The sequence below is a fragment of the Megalobrama amblycephala genome, linkage group LG20 (genome assembly GCF_018812025.1).
Source record: "Megalobrama amblycephala isolate DHTTF-2021 linkage group LG20, ASM1881202v1, whole genome shotgun sequence".
NCBI lineage: Eukaryota > Metazoa > Chordata > Actinopteri > Cypriniformes > Xenocyprididae > Megalobrama > Megalobrama amblycephala.
This window is the reverse complement of record NC_063063.1, coordinates 11,360,766-11,380,927: the sequence shown is the minus strand read 5'-3', so window position 1 is coordinate 11,380,927 and position 20,162 is coordinate 11,360,766. Positions and strand designations below refer to the sequence as shown.

The 20,162-nt window shown below is 41.1% G+C and overlaps 1 protein-coding gene across 2 annotated transcripts in view; it reads right to left on the bottom strand.

Moving 5' to 3' along the window:
• plxdc1 (plexin domain containing 1) overlaps positions 1 to 20,162 on the bottom strand; it is a 448,642-nt gene that overhangs the window by 332,851 nt on the left and 95,629 nt on the right. For both annotated transcript variants that reach the window (XM_048171697.1, XM_048171698.1), the window contains exon 2: positions 1,620 to 1,786. In XM_048171697.1, coding sequence (XP_048027654.1) covers positions 1,620 to 1,786 — 167 coding nt within the window. The remainder of the gene's footprint in view (positions 1 to 1,619; positions 1,787 to 20,162) is intronic.

Genomic DNA, 20,162 nt, shown 5'->3' with positions numbered 1-20,162 from the left:
TACATAATTAAAATGTAAGTACTCTGAAAAAGAAAGTATAAAAATCGAGTGTCTGTAGACCTCTCACGACTGTTTTAAAGACAGCTCATTATTTCCATTCACTCCACCCCCTCCCTTCTGGGCTCCTTCCAAAGCCACGCCCCCAAAACGCATGAACGCGCGACTCCGACCACTGAGCTGGAAGACGCATTATTTACCTGAGACGAGCGGAGAGGAAGGAGCACAGTGCATGTAGTGACATCATGTCAGAATGTAATAAAAATAACTTTATAATTATGAAGATAAACAAACAAGATGTATTTTAGTACTCACTATCAAGCTAGCATATTGATATTGGTAAAGTTTAAAATATATATTTTTTGATTCGCTAACAAGCTAGTTATCTATAAGGCAAAGCTAAAAACAGGTTGCATGATACACGTTTTTCCATTACCATCATTTACACTGTGATGAAGATGAATTTCGTGTAAGATTCATAACATATACGTTGTTCTACAGATAAACAGAGTAACATACGCTCAAATATCAACTCACAACTGTATTGCAGACACAAAATAATAACACACACATACAACAAAGTGCGTACGACACACACAGATACAAGATAAAGACATCAGTAAACATAGGTAGAGAATATAAAAACAAAACAAAGGCGAAAAAAACGTGCAGGTAAACTTACAGGTGAACATGGTAAAAGAGTTAGACAGAGGGTAAATATAGTTCTAAGAAAAGTTCCTAGATGCGGAGTAACGTTAGGCCTACTATCTGTTAAACATGTATTTAGTTATCTAAAGCAAAATTATGCACAATTCAACACTATAGCTATCATCTTGAGCTAGGCCTATAGATTATTTATAGTCTCTACAACGGCTCGCTGAGTAATGTTATGTTAGCTATATTACGCAGCTACATGTGCTAATGACACATGCTTCATGAAAAAATAAACAAAAAAATATGTATGATCAAAATACAAAAGAAAGATTTACCTGTCCAGCAGAAATAAAGCCATCAAGGAGTCACTTTTCAGCCCCTTGAGTTCCCTCAGTTCTTGCCATCGCTGGAAAGCCACGCCGATATTAACCTTTACTGTCTATGATATTAACTCGCGTTTTATTTCTTTGTTTATCCAAAGACTTTTTGTTCATTGCCTTTTCTTGTACTGTTACTGTATTCCTTTTTTTGCCTGGTTTGCCTTCACTAACTGCATAGGCCGGTACTGTGAATTTTGCTTGCTGTTTCTCTGCCCTTGTTTTGGTATTCCTAGGATCGCGTGCCTCTTGAATTCCCCAAATCAAACATGCGCGCGCAAGTGGGCAGGTCATGTGTGGCAAAAGGGTGGTTGCCATGGTTGCGAGAGAGTGACAGTCGCCTAAGCCAATCCTATGTTTCGTCCCGAATCGAAATAATGAGCTGTGTTTAATACAGATTAAACGGTCTAGAGTCACTCGATTTTTATACTCTTTTTATCAGAGTACTTACATTTTAATTATGCATTGATATATATAGAAAGTTTAAACAAATTTGGAACAAAATTTCTTACCTACCCTGCCTTTAAGACCATTCAAAACCGAAAAAGGCAAGGATCCAAAGTTACAAAAGTAATACAGTAGTTTACTCACAACCACTTGTGTCATGTTGTCAGGGAGCATATCAATGGACAGCCCATTGATCGGCTCTTGTCCATTTCTGTTCTGAATGCGTCTGCTGTTATCTTGCTGGTCTCTTCTTGTTCTCTGGATGTCTGATGGGCCTCCATCAGTCTTTGCAGAATGCCCATGAATTATACCTGACATAAAAACAAAATCAAATTGAATGTTACCTTTTAGACAGAATTAAAGTTGTCATGAAATGAAAATTCACTTTAATGCATGTTATTGATCTTATTGTGAACAACTGATACATGCGTAAGTTTCATTTTTTTTTTTTTAAATGTTTCTTAATTCTTAATCCAAATCCCACCCCTTTCCTACAATTGACTGCAAGTTAACATTCAGATCTGCCTCCATCCAATAGCAACAGGTGGAATAAACGAACAAGACCAGTACTAACTGCATTTAGAATTAATGTAAAGTGGTCATCTGATGTACTCATAACCACACCTTAAGTGACGTGTGATCCAAAAGTTATAACGTCAGCGGTGACTTGAGTACCAATCCCTATTTTACTTAACGTCATTGGATGGGCAAACGTAAATTCACTACATCAAATTGGAAATAGATGGGCAGGTCGAACCAGTAAAATTATCCAAAAGAAGAGTTCCCACAGCAGAGAGCTGATGAACCCATCAAAAAAAAAAAAAAAAAAAAAAAAAAGCTAGCAGCCGTACAGAGGTGAGGTATCATAGCATCTGTTGAAAGAAGCACAGACTGGATTAGCAGCATGGTCACAGTACAAAAACCCTCTGGACAGCTGTGTGTATGTATCGATCCAAATGTATCAATTCAACAAAGTGCTTAAGAGAAACCATTATCCATTACCCACAATTGAGGATGTACAGCCAAACTTGAATGGAGCACAGGTTTTTTCAGTCTGGGATGTGAAAAATAGATATTGGCACTTGGAATGGGAGGAAGAATCGACAATACTTTAGATTACAGCCCAGAAAGTACTGCGTAATTAAAACAAATTTACAGTGTACCTTTTGGTAATTATAATGTACCTATAAAGTACATATGTGTAGGAATAAAGGAACAATATGTAAAGTTTGGGGAATAAAGGGGTAACAACCAGGAAAATTAACAAATTATTTATACTGTATTTCAAAACTAACTAACTACTTATTCTACTATTACTATTAAGGCAACAATCTTACATTTGGGAGCAATTTAGTGAGAACGTACACTGCATAGCTTTTTGTTATAATAGTGTACCAATACATATAGGCTTTTTTTTTAATTACGGGGTACATGTCAATGCATGTATACAGGTTTTTTTTTCTTTTCTTTTTTTCTTGGAAATAGTGCACTGATTATGTTTAGGCTGCCTTGTTTCAAGCCAAGTAAAACTAAAACCATTGCAAGTTTATTTATTTTTAACTACTGGGGAAATATACTCATTCCATGAAGTTACAGGGTAAGTTGTAGTTGTTACCCTCTTGTTTCATGTAGTTACAGGGTAAGTAAAAATACATACACAATCTGATGTGATCCTGACAGAAAGTAACATGTGTAAGGATGGATTTCATTTGAATTCAAGATTGATGAGTTTCCCCCATGATGAGTTTCTGACTCCTCACACCCTTTCCTTCCCCTCAGGCCATGCAAACTTCACAAATCTACTATCTTAGTTGTTTTAAGTGACATCAATGTAAATACTTCTGGTGCGACTGGTAAGATGGTTTCACTCCCACATCAATAAACAGACAACAATAAAGAAAACAAAACCTGTTCTCCTGGTGTGGGAGATGCCCCAATAAAGATCTTTATTAACCATTTGTTTGATCCCCAAAACCAGGCGTGTGACCCTTTGGGGCACGAGAAAGGGTCCAACAAATGCTGCATAAATATTCAGGTGCTAAATGTTTACTGTCCTTTTGTTAAGACTTGGGTATTTAAAGGGATTTGGCAAACCACTCAAGGAAGCATCTGTATTCAGAACTTCCCACACCATTGCTGTGTGTCTCTCTACTTGCCAGGTATGCTGACTCTTTGAAATTGTTTTTTACTGTTTTAAAATTGTGTTTTGTATTTTCTGCTGATCAAGTTGTGTTATGTATTCTTTTTAATTCTTTTAATTGATGTTTAATCCTGCCTGGCAAAATAAATGTTAAATTTTGATTTATTTTGTACTTTCCTAAAATCATTGTTAAATTATGGGAGGCTAATGCTACCTTAAATCTGTGTCCAGGGTAAAACAAACTGAAGGCGCATGAATGAAGGAGCAGTAGGCACTTCATCTGAAGACCTTTTGATTTCTGTTTTCCACCTGATTTAGCAAGGTGTACAGAAGTGACTAAATTAAAATACACTTTGGTTTTGAGTGAGCAGTTAGGCAACCAACTAAAGGTATTAGTTAACTCATTACACCCTCTGACGAAGATCAGACTGGCAAGTTTATGATCGTGAGTTACCGCAATCCCAGGGCGAGTATCTCTGTGCGGCACTGGGTCCCTAATGAACGAAGTGAAAGTATGGGATATTCAAAAAATCAAAGACCTAAATTAAGTCACAACTAATCTAATGATCAGCTGTTAAATCAAAAATCCTGCAAACTCAAAGAGTCAATCCAAATTTGGAGTCAGATTAAATTATTCATGGAGTCAGAATTAAATTAGAAACCAAAAATTTGAATAAATAAAGCTGATTTTTACAAGTGCCAGAAAAGAAATACACGCAGAATAACCTTCAACCAGGCCATTGGATTTCCTTCATTGGGCTGACGGGTGGAGCTTACAAAGTGGTGACTAACCCACCGTGATCCTCCAGTCTCAGGCGAGTGACGTCATCTGTCAGTACAATTCAGATCAAGATGAGGAATGAGGTTTGAGGTTATCGTTCTCTGTCTGCAGCTACTGTGGTAAGTCCATTTTTTGTTTACCTTTTTAGAAAAGTTTAAGGGAAAACCTAGACACACCTCATATAGACACATTTGTAGAACGGGTCGGTATACCCAGGATAGACCGGAACCGAAAAACCCAGTGGTGTTTGAGATTATTAGAAGAACAACATGGCTTATCAGGGAAATGGTAGTTCGAGTGTAGACAGAGATATAATGGAATCCTTTGCCTTGCAAATAAAAGATCTAGATTTTGATTGGAACAATGACCAAATGCCTGGTATGTTACTGAAGGCCAAAAATTGGAAACTAAAAATTCCTATCAAAATCTACTGAGTGTGATTGTTTATATGCTGCGTCGAAATGATTTAGCAACAATTGCAGAAAATGAACGCGGGATAGCTGGGGATGGGCAGTATTTATGATACATGTATTTCAAATACGTATTTCAAATACAAAATAGTATTTTGTAATTTGTATTTGATAGGGTTGATGAAAATGGCTTTGTATTTTGTATCAAAATACTTTAGTGTTTTGTATTTTTGTAGTTTTAAAATACCGTAAAATACTTTGTAAGAAGTCTACATGATGACATCATAAAAATGCAGTCTCCGACTGGTGCCTACTCAGTGGTTTGTCCAGGCTTGTTGAGTTCAGAACGGATGTTAAGTTTGGTGTTCATTTTAGTAGCCTATAGGCTAAATAGTTTACATAATGTTCTTGAAAACTATTATACCGAGCAGCAGCCCCCTATCTTTATGATTAATAATCAAATGATTAATTAGTTAGATACTAGTTGTTATGAATACAGGTGCCATCAGTTTTCTTCTTATGAATGACTTTATCATTGAGTCAGTGTTGCTGATGCAAAGTAGGCCCTTCGTTACCAAACATCAAGTAACTAAATTAGGATACAACTATAAGTAATTTGCAAACTTTAAAAGTTTACTACTTTAAAACTAACCTTCATCTGGGAGATCACATGTGAATATTTGATCTGTTAAAGACACAATATGTAAATTTTTGCCGCTAGAGGTCGCTTATTCAGTCATTTATTAATTTTTGTATTTTGAAAATACTACAAAATACTTTTACAAGGGAGCATGAAATTTCTTCGCAAACCTTCCATCAGTTGGCCCATTTGATCTATCCCTTCACCATTACATTGATTTGATTAAGTAAACAATGTTCGATAGCAATGTCATGTAATGTCATGTCTTGTTTTGGTTTTGTTTCATGTTCACGGTTTTTGGTTTATTTTCATAGTTATGCTTTGTTTTCCTTGTTTGCCATGTGTTTTGTCATGTGATTCCATTGCCCTCATGTGTTCATGTCATGTGCTTCCCCTGTCTCATGTGTCATGTATAAATAGCCCTCATGTTCCATTGTTACCTTGTCTAGCTTTGTTTTATGTAACCCGCTTATGGTGAGTGTCAGGTTCTCAAGTCAAGTCTGTTTTGTTGCTCATGTTATGGATTAATATCATTAAACTGCACTTGGGTTCTACTATACTCGCCTCCAGTGGACTCTCCGTTACAGAAAGCTAGACCAACCGTGAACCCAGCAGTTACCCTCCTGAGCCTACGTCAAGGTAATCATCCCATTGAAGACTATGTTCAGGACTTTTGTAATGTGTGTCATCATGTGGACTTTAATGGCATAGCTCTTAAAGACATTTTTCGCCATGGACTGAATGAACCTTTGCGTTCTTGCTTGCCTGGGGGAAAAAATATTTTTTCCCTGGAACAATACATCGACCATGCCCTGTTGTTAGTTGGATCATCTTTTACTGTGGGGTTTGTGGATGATGAGCCCCACAACCCCACATTACCATCCACACCTGACTGTCTCCATGCCCCCACGTTCATGTCTGGAATTGTTTATGCCACGCCAGTGCCTGCTCCCGCCATGCCTGCCACGCCAGTGTCTTGTCTCGAGCCGGCCGCTTCGCATTCAAGCCCTCGCATCATGTGTTTTGTCATGTGATTCCATTGCCCTCATGTGTTCATGACACATGAGACAGGGGAAGCACATGACATGTTCTGATTGGTTGTCATTGTCATGTGATTTCAGTTCTGTCTTGCCATTGGTCCTTTGTCTTCATTGTTCACAGGTGTTCCTTGTTTGTCATTAGTCTCTTTGTATAAATAGCCCTCATGTTCCATTGTTACCTTGTCTAGCTTTGTTTTATGTAACCGCTTATGGTAAGTGTCAGGTTCTGAAGTCAAGTCAAGTCAAGTCAAGTCAAGTCAAGTCTGTTTTGTTCATGTTATGGATTAATATTATTAAACTGCACTTGGGTTCTACTACACTCGCCTCCAGTGGACTCTCTGTTACAAGCAACAGTTTTTCTTTGCCTGAGTCATGCAATAAATCTGACATATGCATTCAGTTAAAGGGACAAATATGTAGGATTTTTAGATTAAAATATTCAAAAACCACTAAAACAATGTTATATTTTTTGTTGACTTGTGTACTTACATTATCCCAAATGTTTCCAAGAAATTCTAAATCTAGAGAAATAAGCAAATTTAACCAGGACACACACTGTGTCTGTGTGTCGCCTATCAACATCATTACCCTCGATTTCCCGTTTTATTTTGTCGAAAAACCATGGAAACATCAAAGACACTTTAGTACTGTATATTATGAGTTTTATCAGACAGGGAAGCAACTGTTTGGATACATTTATCGACAAAAAACTAATCATGTTATATCGCTTAACACATTAAGGATCTAAAACCAACAACATATAGGTGTAGGCACACTACAAAACATAATGATACACATTTGAAGTTTACTGTACTTCTTTTTGATTTAGCAAGGTGTACAGAAGTGACTAAATTAAAAAACACTTTGGTTTTGAGTGAGCAGTAGGCAACCAACTAAAGGTATTAGTTAACTCATTTGTTACAATAGCTGGTGTATTAAGCACACGACAAAGAGATCAAGTCAAAACAAGTCTTTTACTAGATAATCCACAGGAGAGTACAGGAACATACACAAACACAAACGATACCAGACAACACTGGACTGAAAACACAGGGTATATATACATGGGATAACAAGGTGGGTGATTAGACACAGCTGGATGTGATGATGAGGTGATCAGTTACCATGCTGAATGACTAGTGGCGGGAAATAGAATAACAACAAGTCCAAAATGAGTCCAAAACAGAGTGCACATGTAACACCCTCTGACGAAGATCAGACTAGCGAGTTTATGATCACGAGTTACTGTAATCCCGGGATGAGTATCTCTGTGTGGCACTGGGTCCCTAATGAATGAATAATTGAAAGTATGGGATATTCAAAAAATCAAAGACCTAAATTAAGTCAGAACTAATCTAATGATCAGCTGTTAAATCAAAAATCCTGTAAACTCAAAGAGTCAATCCAAATTTGGAGTCAGATTAAATTATTCACGAAGTCAGAATTAAATTATAAACCAAACATTTTAATAAATAAAGTTGATTTTTACAGAAGCACCAGAAAAGACGTACACGCAGATAAACTTCAACCAGGCCGTTGGATTTCTTTCATTGGGCTGACGGGTGGAGCTTACACATGTTTTGTACCTTTCTTCTTTTTTCTGAGGCATGTTTATAAAAGCTACTTAAATGTCCTAATTGAACTAAGGCCTAATCCTGGCTTAATCTAAGCCCTGTCTGTAAAATTGGGCCCATTATGTATTAAAAGAAAATACAGTGCACCCAGAAATGTTCTTATAATTTACTCATCATCTTTTCGCTTCCGACCAACCAGCGCGTGCATGAGTTGAGTTCATGTTTGACATAAACCTGTTGTTCAGCGCAGTATGAAGTGTAATGTAAGCACACTATGAAACTCGCACGAGAACTAGCATCTCTGTTCTCCTGTCTTGTTTGTTTCTCATTATTATTATCTGTTATTGATTGTATTTTGATCTGTGCATTATTTTTTTTAAAATAAAACAAAACAAAACAGACGGCATCCGGCATCCACGTGACTTTTCGCAAGAGTTTCTCTGGGCGCTTATATCACGCTTCAAGTCAGCATGAACTTAACCTTCTCATGCAGGTGACAGTTGTCCGGAAGCAATAGTCTACAGTTTAAAAAGTTTAAAATATTAGTTTAATTTTACTTCAGAAGACATTGATTCATCCATTGGGATCGTATGGATTGCTGTCATTATTGCTGTATGTGCTGTTTGATGGTTCAACTTATGAGCTTGCATTAGCAGAGATAATTTATTTTTCTAAAAACCTTCATTCGTGTTCATCTGAAGAAAGTCGTATACATCTCAGATGACAGGGTAAAGTTGAATAAATACTGAGGACTTTAGCATTTGAAATTAAATGTTGATTATAAAAAAATAGTTTTAAACAAATAAGAAGTGTTGTAAATCTGTTTTGAAATAAGTTGTTTTTCAAATAAAGGTTTTAGAGTAAGTGATATCAGATAGTGTATGTATTTTTATTGTACTTACCCTGTAACTTCATGGGACAAGAGGGTGACAAGCACCACTTTACTCTACAGCCCACAATGTCACACTTACCTTGTAACTTCATAGAACAAGAGGGTATCAAGCACCACTTACCCATTAACATTTTGCATTAACAGTGCTTGCATTTTAATGCATTGTATTTTTAGGGCTTGCATTTTTATGGGCTGAAATTAAACATGGTTGTATATTTAAGCTGTGAATATTTCAATTCAAAACATTTCACACACATTTTCATAATTAAAAATTCAATAATTTATATTTACCTTTCAGATTTCACTTCCAAAATATTCATTCTGTTTAAGAATACAGCCTATAATATTCGACTGGCAATTTTTGGTGCATTTTATTTCGCTTTACAAATTCACTTCCATAAATTCAGTGGTTCAAATTCGGCAGATAATTCAACATTGGACATCCGGGAACTGCAGGAAAAGCAGTAGAGTGCCGATGCATGTGGTGCAAGCCCGACCAGCAGGTGGTGCAAGCGCATGTTGACCATGGTGTTGACGAAGACCAAAGCAACAGTTAGAATCAGTCATTCATTCATTAAAACAGATTTGCAAAAATGGAAGTGGTAAGTGTATGTGTGATGATTATCAGGGCCAGTATATATGTGGAAAAGCTGATAAAGACACAAAATCTGCATTTATGTTTAATTCAGTGTCTTCACGGTTACTTTCCCTGTGTTGGCTACATATAAGAAGCTTTCTCTACCGTGATCGAGACATTATAACGTTATTCCCAGATGCTAATGTACAGACCAACGTTAAATCTGAGGTAGATATTTCTCTCTGTTGTTTAGTTTCCTGAACTTTATATTGTGGTGCTGTGTTGTAATACTAGGGTTTCCTTCATACGTCATAGTGTAAGGCTTGATTTTCCTGCTAAACAAAAACAGAGATCGAGCATCCTGCAATAAAGCAATAAAACTCATTTGGAGAGAAGATTTCAAAGAAATAGCAAAGGACAACGCCTTTCCCTAACCCCCCTCTGCACACACACACACACACACACACACACACACCTTCTGAAACTTCTTCAAGATGTATAATGTAACTTGTATATATATTGTTTTTCCCTTTCATGTTTGGTATCATTTTAAATGTCTCAGTGCGATTGGTAAAATGGTCTCAATTTCATAGCAGTCACTGGTATTATGAAGATTGAAAACTAAGTAAAATTTTGTCCTATCTTTGGGTGGTGCCTTTTGGGTGGTGCCCACTCCTATTCCCCCAAAACAGGTGTTGGTGTAATAAATATATATAACTCTTTTGTTCTGGTCCTGGTATAAAAGGTAAAATGCAAAGCAGTCATGTGGGATCTTCTATAGCCAGAAACGCCCATGCAGAGATGGGTGAATGTCTGAAGACATTCACACATCACTGTGTGTATATGCATTTCTTCAAGTAATTGATGTTATGCATTTATCATTTCTGAATTGGCTTCTAATTGTCTAACTGTAATGTAATTGGCATTATACATTTTTACTTGACAAATAAAATGGTTTATTCTGTATTATTTTAATTCATTATTTCTTGTAGATCAAAGTAAAGGTATTACCTCAAATCTGTGTTCAGGATTGTTCATACGAAAGGTTTAATAGATGGAGCATGGGGCACATCGATTAAGTCCATTTCGATTTCTGACTATCGCTGCCTTAAATAAGTTGCAGTTTTCATAAATATATAAAAACTATGCTTTTTGTTACGAGTAAGCAGAGCGCGACCGACTTAAAGGTAGATATTTACCCTGCATCCAATGTTTAAGATCAGAACTGACAAGTTTGTGTCCAGGAAGAGCATTTAATTCGGCCGAAATGACTCTTCTAAAGCGATACCGGGACTGCAGTGAACAAAATAATTGAAGATATAAGGTAATCAGAATAATCAAAAATCTAAATTAATACATAACAAATAATTAATTTCTAATTGGAAACACAACCTAAGAGTAATAATCATTTGAAATTGGAGTCAGATTAAATGAGTGAAATTAAGTGAACATTCAGAGGCGCTGAAAAGGCATACACGCGTTAACCTTCGCCCAGGCCATCGGATTCCGTTTTTGGGCCGATGCGGGGTTCCTTACAATAGGATTCCCCTGCCGTCGGGACATGTAAAGCACTTAACATAGCTTAATGGACTAGTACAGTGATATAAAAGACCAAATTCGCACCTTATTGGTGATGTAGGTAATACTAGGCTCCAGGCAAGCAGATACTGGCAATAAGTTGAACATTTGACATTGAACGTTTGATATTTGCAAATTTAGGGGCAGTCCCTAAAGTTACATACAACATTGATATAAATGATTCTAACTTCAATAGCATTTGACAAGAATGACTTACAGTCACAAAACCAACTGTATAGTCTTCATCTAGGTGTCAGGTGTGATACCTTTTAGATTTTTGATATTTATTAAAATAAACGTTAACACTTTACAATAAGGTTTATCATTAGTTAACTGCATTAGTTAACATGAACTAATAATGAACTGCACTTCTAAAACATTTATTAATATTTGTTAATGTTAATTTCAACATTTACTAATACATTATTGAAATCAAGTGTTGTATTTGTTAACATTAGTTAATGCACTGTTAACTAGCATGAACAATGAACTGCTCAATTTTTATTAATGTTAACAAAGATTAACAAATACAGTAACAAATGTATTGCTCATGGTTAGTTCATGGTAGTTAATACATGAACTAATGTTAACAAATTAACATTATTGTAAAGTGTTTCCAAATAAACTGCCAAGTAATATGTAAATATTGCTATGTATTTCACTACTGTATGGGTTCATACAAAAATATGCCATAATTTAAAGCAATAACATTTGACGAGAATGATTTACAGTCACAAAACCAACTGTAAAGTGTTCATCTAGATGTCAGGTCAAACAGTGATGCACCCATTTACTTTCTCTCTCTCTCTCTCTCTCTCTCTCTCACACACACACACACACACACACACACACACACACACACACACACACACCAATATTTATACCACATTTATACCAATGTTGTATAAACAACTTCATGTCAGTATCTGCTTGCCTGGAGCCTAGTATTACTTACATCACCAATAAGGTGCAAGTTTGGTTTTTTATATCACTGTACTAGTCCATTAAGCAATGTTTTATATGTTCCGACGGCAGGGGAATCCTATGATGTATGAGGGAAACCCTAGTATTACAACACAGCGTCGCGATATAAAGTTAAGGAAACTAAACAACACAGAGAAATATATGTCCATCTCAGATTTAACGTTGGTCTGTACATCAGCATCGTGGAATAACGTTATAATCTCGTTCATGGTAGAGAAAGTTTCTTACATTCTCACATTTTCCTGCAGTTCCCAAATGTGAAATGTTGAATTATCTGCTGAATTTGAACCACTGAATTTGTGGAAGCAAATGTGTAAAGCGAAATAAAATGGACTGAAAATTGTCAGTCGAATATTATAGTTTGTATTTTTAAACAGAATGAATATTTTGGAAGTGAAATTAGAAAGGTGAATATAATTTTTTTATTATTATTATTATTATTATTATTTTAAGTAATGAAAATGTGTGTAAAAATGTTTTGAATTAAAATATTCACAGCTTAAATATACGACCATGTTTCAGCCCAAAAAAATGCAAGCCCTAAAAATACAATGCATTAAATGCAAGCACTGTTAATGCAATGCGTATTTTTTATTCGTGCAATTCAACAAGCTTTTTATTTCAAAAACATTTTGCATTAATTTACATATTATTTGTTCGCTGTACTCCAAATCTTTAGAATCCATATGTTTGCAAGGAACTGGGCCAAATTCAGTCCTTTATCCGGCGATCTTCATCTTCATTCTCAGCAGCGACCATCATGGTCAAAGCCCATGCTCGTTATGATTCAAATTTGAAAGTTGTGCCCTCGAGAAGCTTTACAACATGGTTTACAGCCCTGATATTGAACGCTTATTGGCTCTCACCTGCTTCGTCACAGATTGCGACATGCAGTGTTTGAGTATATTGAGATTTTAAATGAATGTGCACTTTCACAGAGAGAAGCTCAATTCATATTTTCATGGATTAATAACTTAAATTCTGCTCTGTACCCCATAAAAAAATATATATATATATATTACCGCCAGAGAGGACTGCAACTCATTATCATTTGAACTACTTTTGGTACCACTTTTGACATTTTCACAATAAATAAATTATTGTGATTACACTTGTTTGTCTATTATTCTCTTATTTAAACAGTAGTTTTAAGAAATGGTTAGGTTTAGGGGTAGGTGTAGGATTAGCGGCGCAAAATATTGTTTAAGTCAAGTCATCTTCATTTATATAGTGCTTTTTACAATACAGATTGTTTCTGTCACAGACACGTCAGGTTCCAACATCACCCAATCACAAGCGCACGCTATCTCCAGAGTACTGATCACCGCCACCTGCACCTCATCACCCCACTCATCAACAGCACTATAAAGCACACACACACACACAGCACTCCATGTCTGCATCCAGTTTACTCACCTGTCTGATATCTCCTGCTCTACTGTGGTCAATAAACTACCTATACCTGTTTACATCTGTGTCTGCCTCCTGTGTACCGTAACAGAAGACCGGACCAACACCGCAGACCCAGTATGAGCCAGCCGGATCCCTTTCAAGACCTGGTGGATGCGCTTCGGCGAACTCTTACCATCAATCCACCACCGCCATCTCCAGTTACTGTCCCTTCACCTGCACCAATGAACACCACCACCAATGCCAGTAGTTCTCCTTCACTACCGCCGTACGCCAGTCCCATGGCCAAACCGGCGCCCTACTCAGGATCGGCGGAGGATTGCAGCAGATTCCTGCTGCAATGCACACTGGTCCTGGAGATGCAGCCGCACCTGTACCCGAGTGAGACATCCAAAATTGCATTCATCATTTCTCAGCTCAGCGGCAAAGCATTGAAGTGGGCCGATTCCATCCGGTCCCAGCGGGGCGCTGTAACCCAATCCTACTCGGCGTTTATTTCCCACTTCCGGGAGGTGTTCGGGAAACCGATCACAGATTCGTCTGCAGGTGAGAAACTCTATAATTTGAAACAAGGATCAATGTCTATTTACGATTATGCTTTGCACTTCAGAACGCTTGCAGCACTCAGCGGATGGAATGAACAAGCCCTGATAACAACATATCGTCAAGGATTAGAACCTCGGGTACAGCTGCATCTCGCTGCATGCGAGGACTCCATCTGCCTCGAAAAGTTCATCCAGTTCTCCATTCGCTGCGCCACTCGCATGCAAGCGTGCATCCAAGAGCACCAGGACCAGTCACTTCCCAACATGCTCCTCTGCCGATCCGAACCCGTCAGCACTCCAGAACCAGCCCAAGAGCCCATGGATGTTGAAAACTCACGTCTATCTTCAGAAGAGCGCCGCCGTCGGCTGACCCTGCATCTCTGTCTGTACTGTGGAGGTCCTGGGCATGTGATTGCAGCATGCCCCACACAACCACCTCGACCCATGGTGAGTGCCATCATTCCTGCTTCTCATAAAATGAAACCACTCACCACTGTCGTCAACCTTACTGCCGCTACTGTCTCCCTTTCAGTGGTCGCGCTCCTCGACTCAGGGTCAGCCGGCAACTTCGTCTCCGGCGCCATCTGCCGGCTGCTACGTCTCAAGACCTCTCCGTCTCCGACGATCTACAAGATCAACTCAATAACTGGCAAACCCCTGAGTCGTAAGCGCGTCCGCACCGTGGCAGGACCAGTAACACTCCAAGTTGGTTTACTACATCAAGAGGAAATCCATCTGCTGGTTCTGGAGGATTCCACCGCTGACGTGGTTCTAGGGCGCCCCTGGTTGGAGCAGCACAACCCAACCATCTCCTGGAAAACGGGCGAAATCCTGAAGTGGGGCGACACCTGTTTCTCTCGCTGTCTGGCTGAACTTCCTGTTCCATCATCTCCTTCGCCTGATCTCTCTCTCTGCGCCACTTCCATCGAGAGTCCAGTCGAACAACGCTCCATCGACATCCGCAAGTGTTACGCCCCCTTCAGCGATGTCTTCTGCCCGCAACGGGCTTCCAAGCTGCCTCCACACCGGCCATGGGACTGTGCCATCGACCTGCTTCCGGGTGAACCAGTAGATAAGATATACCCACTTTCCAGGAGAAGGCCATGGAGGATTACATCAAGGAAGCCCTCGCCCAAGGTTACATCAGGCCGTCTACTTCCCCTGCTGCTTCCAGCTTCTTCTTCGTGGCTAAAAAGGACGGAGGCTTGCGGCCATGTATCGACTATCGCTCACTCAACAAGATCACCGTAAAGTTCAGATATCCCCTTCCTCTCGTCCCAGCGGCCCTGGAACATCTCCGTGGTGCCACTGTGTTTACGAAGCTGGACCTCCGCAGCGCGTATAACCTCATCCGGATACGTGAGGGGGACGAGTGGAAGACCGCCTTCATCACCCCTACTGGCCACTACGAATACCTGGTGATGCCGTATGGCCTGGTCAACGTATTCTCCGTATTCCAGGACTTCATACATGAGGTGCTCCGGGAGTTTCTCCATCGCTTCGTCCTAGTGTACATCGATGACATACTCATATACTCCCGGAGCCAGGCCGAACATCGCCAACACGTTGCGGAGGTCCTCACCCGTCTTCGGCAATACCACCTTTTCCTCAAGGCAGAGAAGTGCTCCTTCCATCAACCCTCCGTCTCCTTCCTTGGGTACAACATAGACCACAGTGGCATCCGGATGGACGAGAGGAAGGTGGAATCCATCACCAACTGGCCAGAACCCACTACCATCAAAGAATTACAACGCTTCCTCGGATTCTCCAACTTCTACAGACGGTTCATCAAAGGTTACAGTTCCATCACCCATCCACTTACCAGCCTGCTCCGTGATAAGCCCAAGTCTCTGTCATGGAACTCGGCAGCCACCAACGCCTTCAACCACCTTAAAGAAGCCTTCACCACCGCTCCCTTGCTCGTCCATCCTGATCCAGAGAAGCAGTTCATCGTTGAAGTGGACGCCTCGACCACTGGAGTGGGAGCGGTGTTGTCGCAGCAGCAGGGGACGCCAAGTAGACTCCATCCATGCGCCTTCTTCTCCCGCAAGCTCAGCCCGGCGGAAGTCAACTACTCCATCGGTGACAGGGAACTTCTTGCTGTTAAGCTTGCCTTGGAAGAGTGGAGGCATTGGCTGGAGGGAGCCAAACATGCGTTCCTGGTGCTAACAGACCACAAGAACCTCGAATATCTTCGGTCAGCGAAAAGACTAAACCCAAGACAAGCTCGCTGGGCCATGTTCTTCTCCCGATTCAATTATACCATCTCCTACCGTCCAGGTACCAAAAATGTCAAAGCTGACGCTCTCTCTCGTCTCCATGCTCCTGAGGAAAAGACCGAAGAACCTGAACCTATCATTCCGAGCTCTCTCATCGTGAGTCCTATTACCTGGTCAGAGGAGACCATCCCCTCCTCCAATGCCTCCACGAACCCTCCGCCGGGCTGTCCACCCGGCTTGCTGTACATCACTCGGACACGACGCACTCCAACCATTCACTCAGCTCACACGTCACTTGACACTGGTCACCCGGGGGTCAATGAAACCCTCTCGTTGCTTAAAGAACGCTTCTGGTGGCCAGGGATGGCTTCAGATGTCAGAAGGTACGTGCAGGGCTGTCGGGAGTGCGCCATCTCCAAAAGTCCTCGTCATCTGCCAGCTGGGAAACTCCTTCCGCTGCCCGTTACAGATCGACCATGGTCACACCTAGGAGTGGACTTCATCACTGATCTCCCTGTCTCAGAAGGAAATACCACCATCCTAGTTGTTGTGGACCGTTTCTCAAAGTCTTGCCGTCTAATTCCACTCCCAGGATTACCCACTGCCATGGAGACTGCCGAAATACTCTTCAACCAAGTGTTCAGATATTTCGGAATACCAGAAGACATAGTCTCTGACAGAGGACCTCAGTTCATATCCAGAATGTGGAGATCGTTTCACTCCCTCCTAGGTGTGGCCATCAGCCTGACTTCCGGATACCATCCACAGTCCAACGGGCAGACGGAAAGGAAGGTGCAGGAGATTGGCCGCTTCCTCCGTACCTTCTGTCATGACCACCAGGACTCTTGGAACCAGTTCCTGGGTTGGGCCGAGTACGCCCAAAACTCTCTCCGGCAGTCGACTACAGGACTCACACCATTCCAGTGCGTACTCGGCTACCAACCCCCACTGTTCCCCTGGACCAGGGAACCCTCCAACGTTCCGGCAGTGGATTACTGGTTCCGAGAGAGCGAGAGGGTCTGGGACTCAGCACACCATCAGCTGCAACGAGCCCTGCGCAGGATGACAGCCGACCTTCGACGCTCCAACACTCCGGTCTTCCAGCCTGGTCAGATGGTTTGGCTGTCCACCCGGGATGTCAGACTGCGTCTGCCCTGCAGAAAGCTGAGTCCCAGGTTCATTGGCCCATTCCCCATCGTCAAGCAGGTCAACCCAGTCACCTACCAACTCCAACTCCCACAAGGGTATCGTATTCACCCCACTTTTCACGTGTCACTGCTGAAAGCTCACCATCCTTCTGTTCTTCCCACAGGACCTGACGTGGCTCCCGCTGAACCCCCCCTTCCACTCATCCTGGAGGACGGAGCTGCTTATGAGGTTCATGAGATCTTGGACTCCCGGCGTTGTGGTGGTCAGTTGGAATATTTAGTGGACTGGGAAGGATACGGCCCCGAGGAACGCTCCTGGGTCCCAAGAAGCGACATCCTGGATCCCAGCTTGCTCCAGACTTTCCACGACAGTCACCCTGATAAACCAGCACCGCGGGGAAGAGGACGACCACCACGGCGTCGGGGTCCTCGGCCCTCTGGAGCGGGCCGTGGAGGGGGGGGTACTGTCACAGACACGTCAGGTTCCAACATCACCCAATCACAACGCACGCTATCTCCAGAGTACTGATCACCGCCACCTGCACCTCATCACCCCACTCATCAACAGCACTATAAAGCACACACACACACAGCACTCCATGTCCGGTCTCGTTCGCATATACTTCCTGTTATGCTTACCTCAAGGACTCCTCTTCGTATACTCACCTGTCTCCAGCGTGTCTCCTTTCCTCTGTGTGCCTCGTCTGCTGTGTGGGTGTGTTCCAGCCAGCTCCAAGTAACTCCAGCGATCTCCAAGCTCAAACGTATCTCTACCTGCAACGGAAAGGACAGTACCTATTCCTCATACAACCAGTCTAGCATCATCTGCATCCAGTTTACTCACCTGTCTGATATCTCCTGCTCTACTGTGGTCAATAAACTACCTATACCTGTTTACATCTGTGTCTGCCTCCTGTGTACCGTGTAAAGTACCTTCACAGTGATAATAGGAAAATTATTGGACAGAGATAATCTATACATAGGGAAAGGAATAGGATAGTTTAGTTGACACTTCAGGGCTGTGTTGTCGTCTTATCTAGGCGCAGGTCCATCTCATCTGGATACGGCCTGGATCTGGCAGACTACTGTAAACCTCGGGATAAACAGAGAGAGACTAATATTAGCGTAGACGCCATTCTTCTTATGATGTAGCAAGCAGGGGCGCAGGAGACATTTTCAAAGTGAGGGGGACCAAACCGCTCCGGGGGGGGGGTTTGGTTGTTATGACAACATGTTATGTTCACATCGGGAACACGGGAGCACCGCGATGCGACCGCAAAAGGCATTACAATAAGCATTGTAAATTAAGTATTACAGAATACACATACCAATTAAATGCACAGATCTCCTCTCGTGTGTCCACCACTGGATGAGGCAATATCACTTTCGTTTCTATTTCAGATATCTCTTTTATAGATGCCATCAATGCTTTTGCCTTTCAAGATGTAATTATCGAAATTAAAACAGTCCATAAACAATAAATCCTCACGAAAACCTCAGTCAAGCCAGTTTGCACGTCAACCTGAGAGATCAGCCTCCTTACCTTAAAGTGTCAAATTTCTCGGTTTCTGAATGGACGGTTTGGCTTGACTGACAAACGCTAACGTTCGGGCATGACGTTAGCACGTTAGCACGCTTTGAACGATGGTTTGGAGATCGCGTGTTTCTCCGTTCGAGAACGCATTTCCTGTTCACATCCGCGACAAAACAGCTGATTATTTACGAACGAAAGCTCACAGAAACGTGAAAATGGTCTCATTTGAAAGAAAATATTCTAAGCTAAAAGATGATATAGTGTGACTAATTGAAGCAGCCCTTATCAAAAGTGCGGGGGTCGATTTCTGTCTTTTCAAAACTGCGGGGGTCCTGACCCCCCTGTTCCCCATGCCAATGGCGCCCCTGGTAGCAAGTACATCAGGTGCTATGGGAAGTGATCCCGGTTCCAGCTAACCTAATTTATGCAGCCTAACAATTTACATGATTTGAATTATAGAAGTAGATAATGTGTTATGTGTATGCCAAGTTAAAGAGATGTGTTTTTAGTTTAGATTTAAACTGACAGTGTGTGTCCGCTTCCCGAACAATGCTAGGAAGACTGTTTAAAAGTTTAGGTGCTAAAAAGGAAAAGGATCTACCACCAGCAGTCAATTTTGATATTCTGGGTATTATCAACTGGTCAGAATTTTGAGATCGCAATAGATGTGAAGGACTATTACTGTGTTAAGAGCTCGCTCAAGTAATGGGGAGCTAAATCATTTAGTACTTTGTAAGTAATTAGCAAGAATTTTAAATTTATACAACATTTAATAGTGAACCAATGCAGTGTTGACAGAACCTGGCTAATATGGTCATACCTCCTGGTTCTAGTAAGAATTCTAGCTGCTGCATTTTGGACCAGCTGGAGTTTGTTTATTAAGCGTGCAGGGCAACCACCGAGTAGAGTATTACAATAATCTAGCCTTGAGGTCATGAACGCATAAACTAACTGTTCCGCATTTGTTATTGAGAGCATATGTGTAACAACTCATCACTCTGGCATCCATTTGCATGCTTTTATTAGATAAGAACGTGGTCATACAGGCAGGGTCAAACAGGAGCAGACGGGTACAATAGAGACAGGCAGAATCGTGGTCAGATAACAGGCAGGGGTTCAAGACAGGCAGATATCACTCACAGATCGATGTAACAGGCAAAAGGTCAAAGGCAGGCAGCAAAGGTTCAGCAACAGGAAACAACAGGATCAGCAACA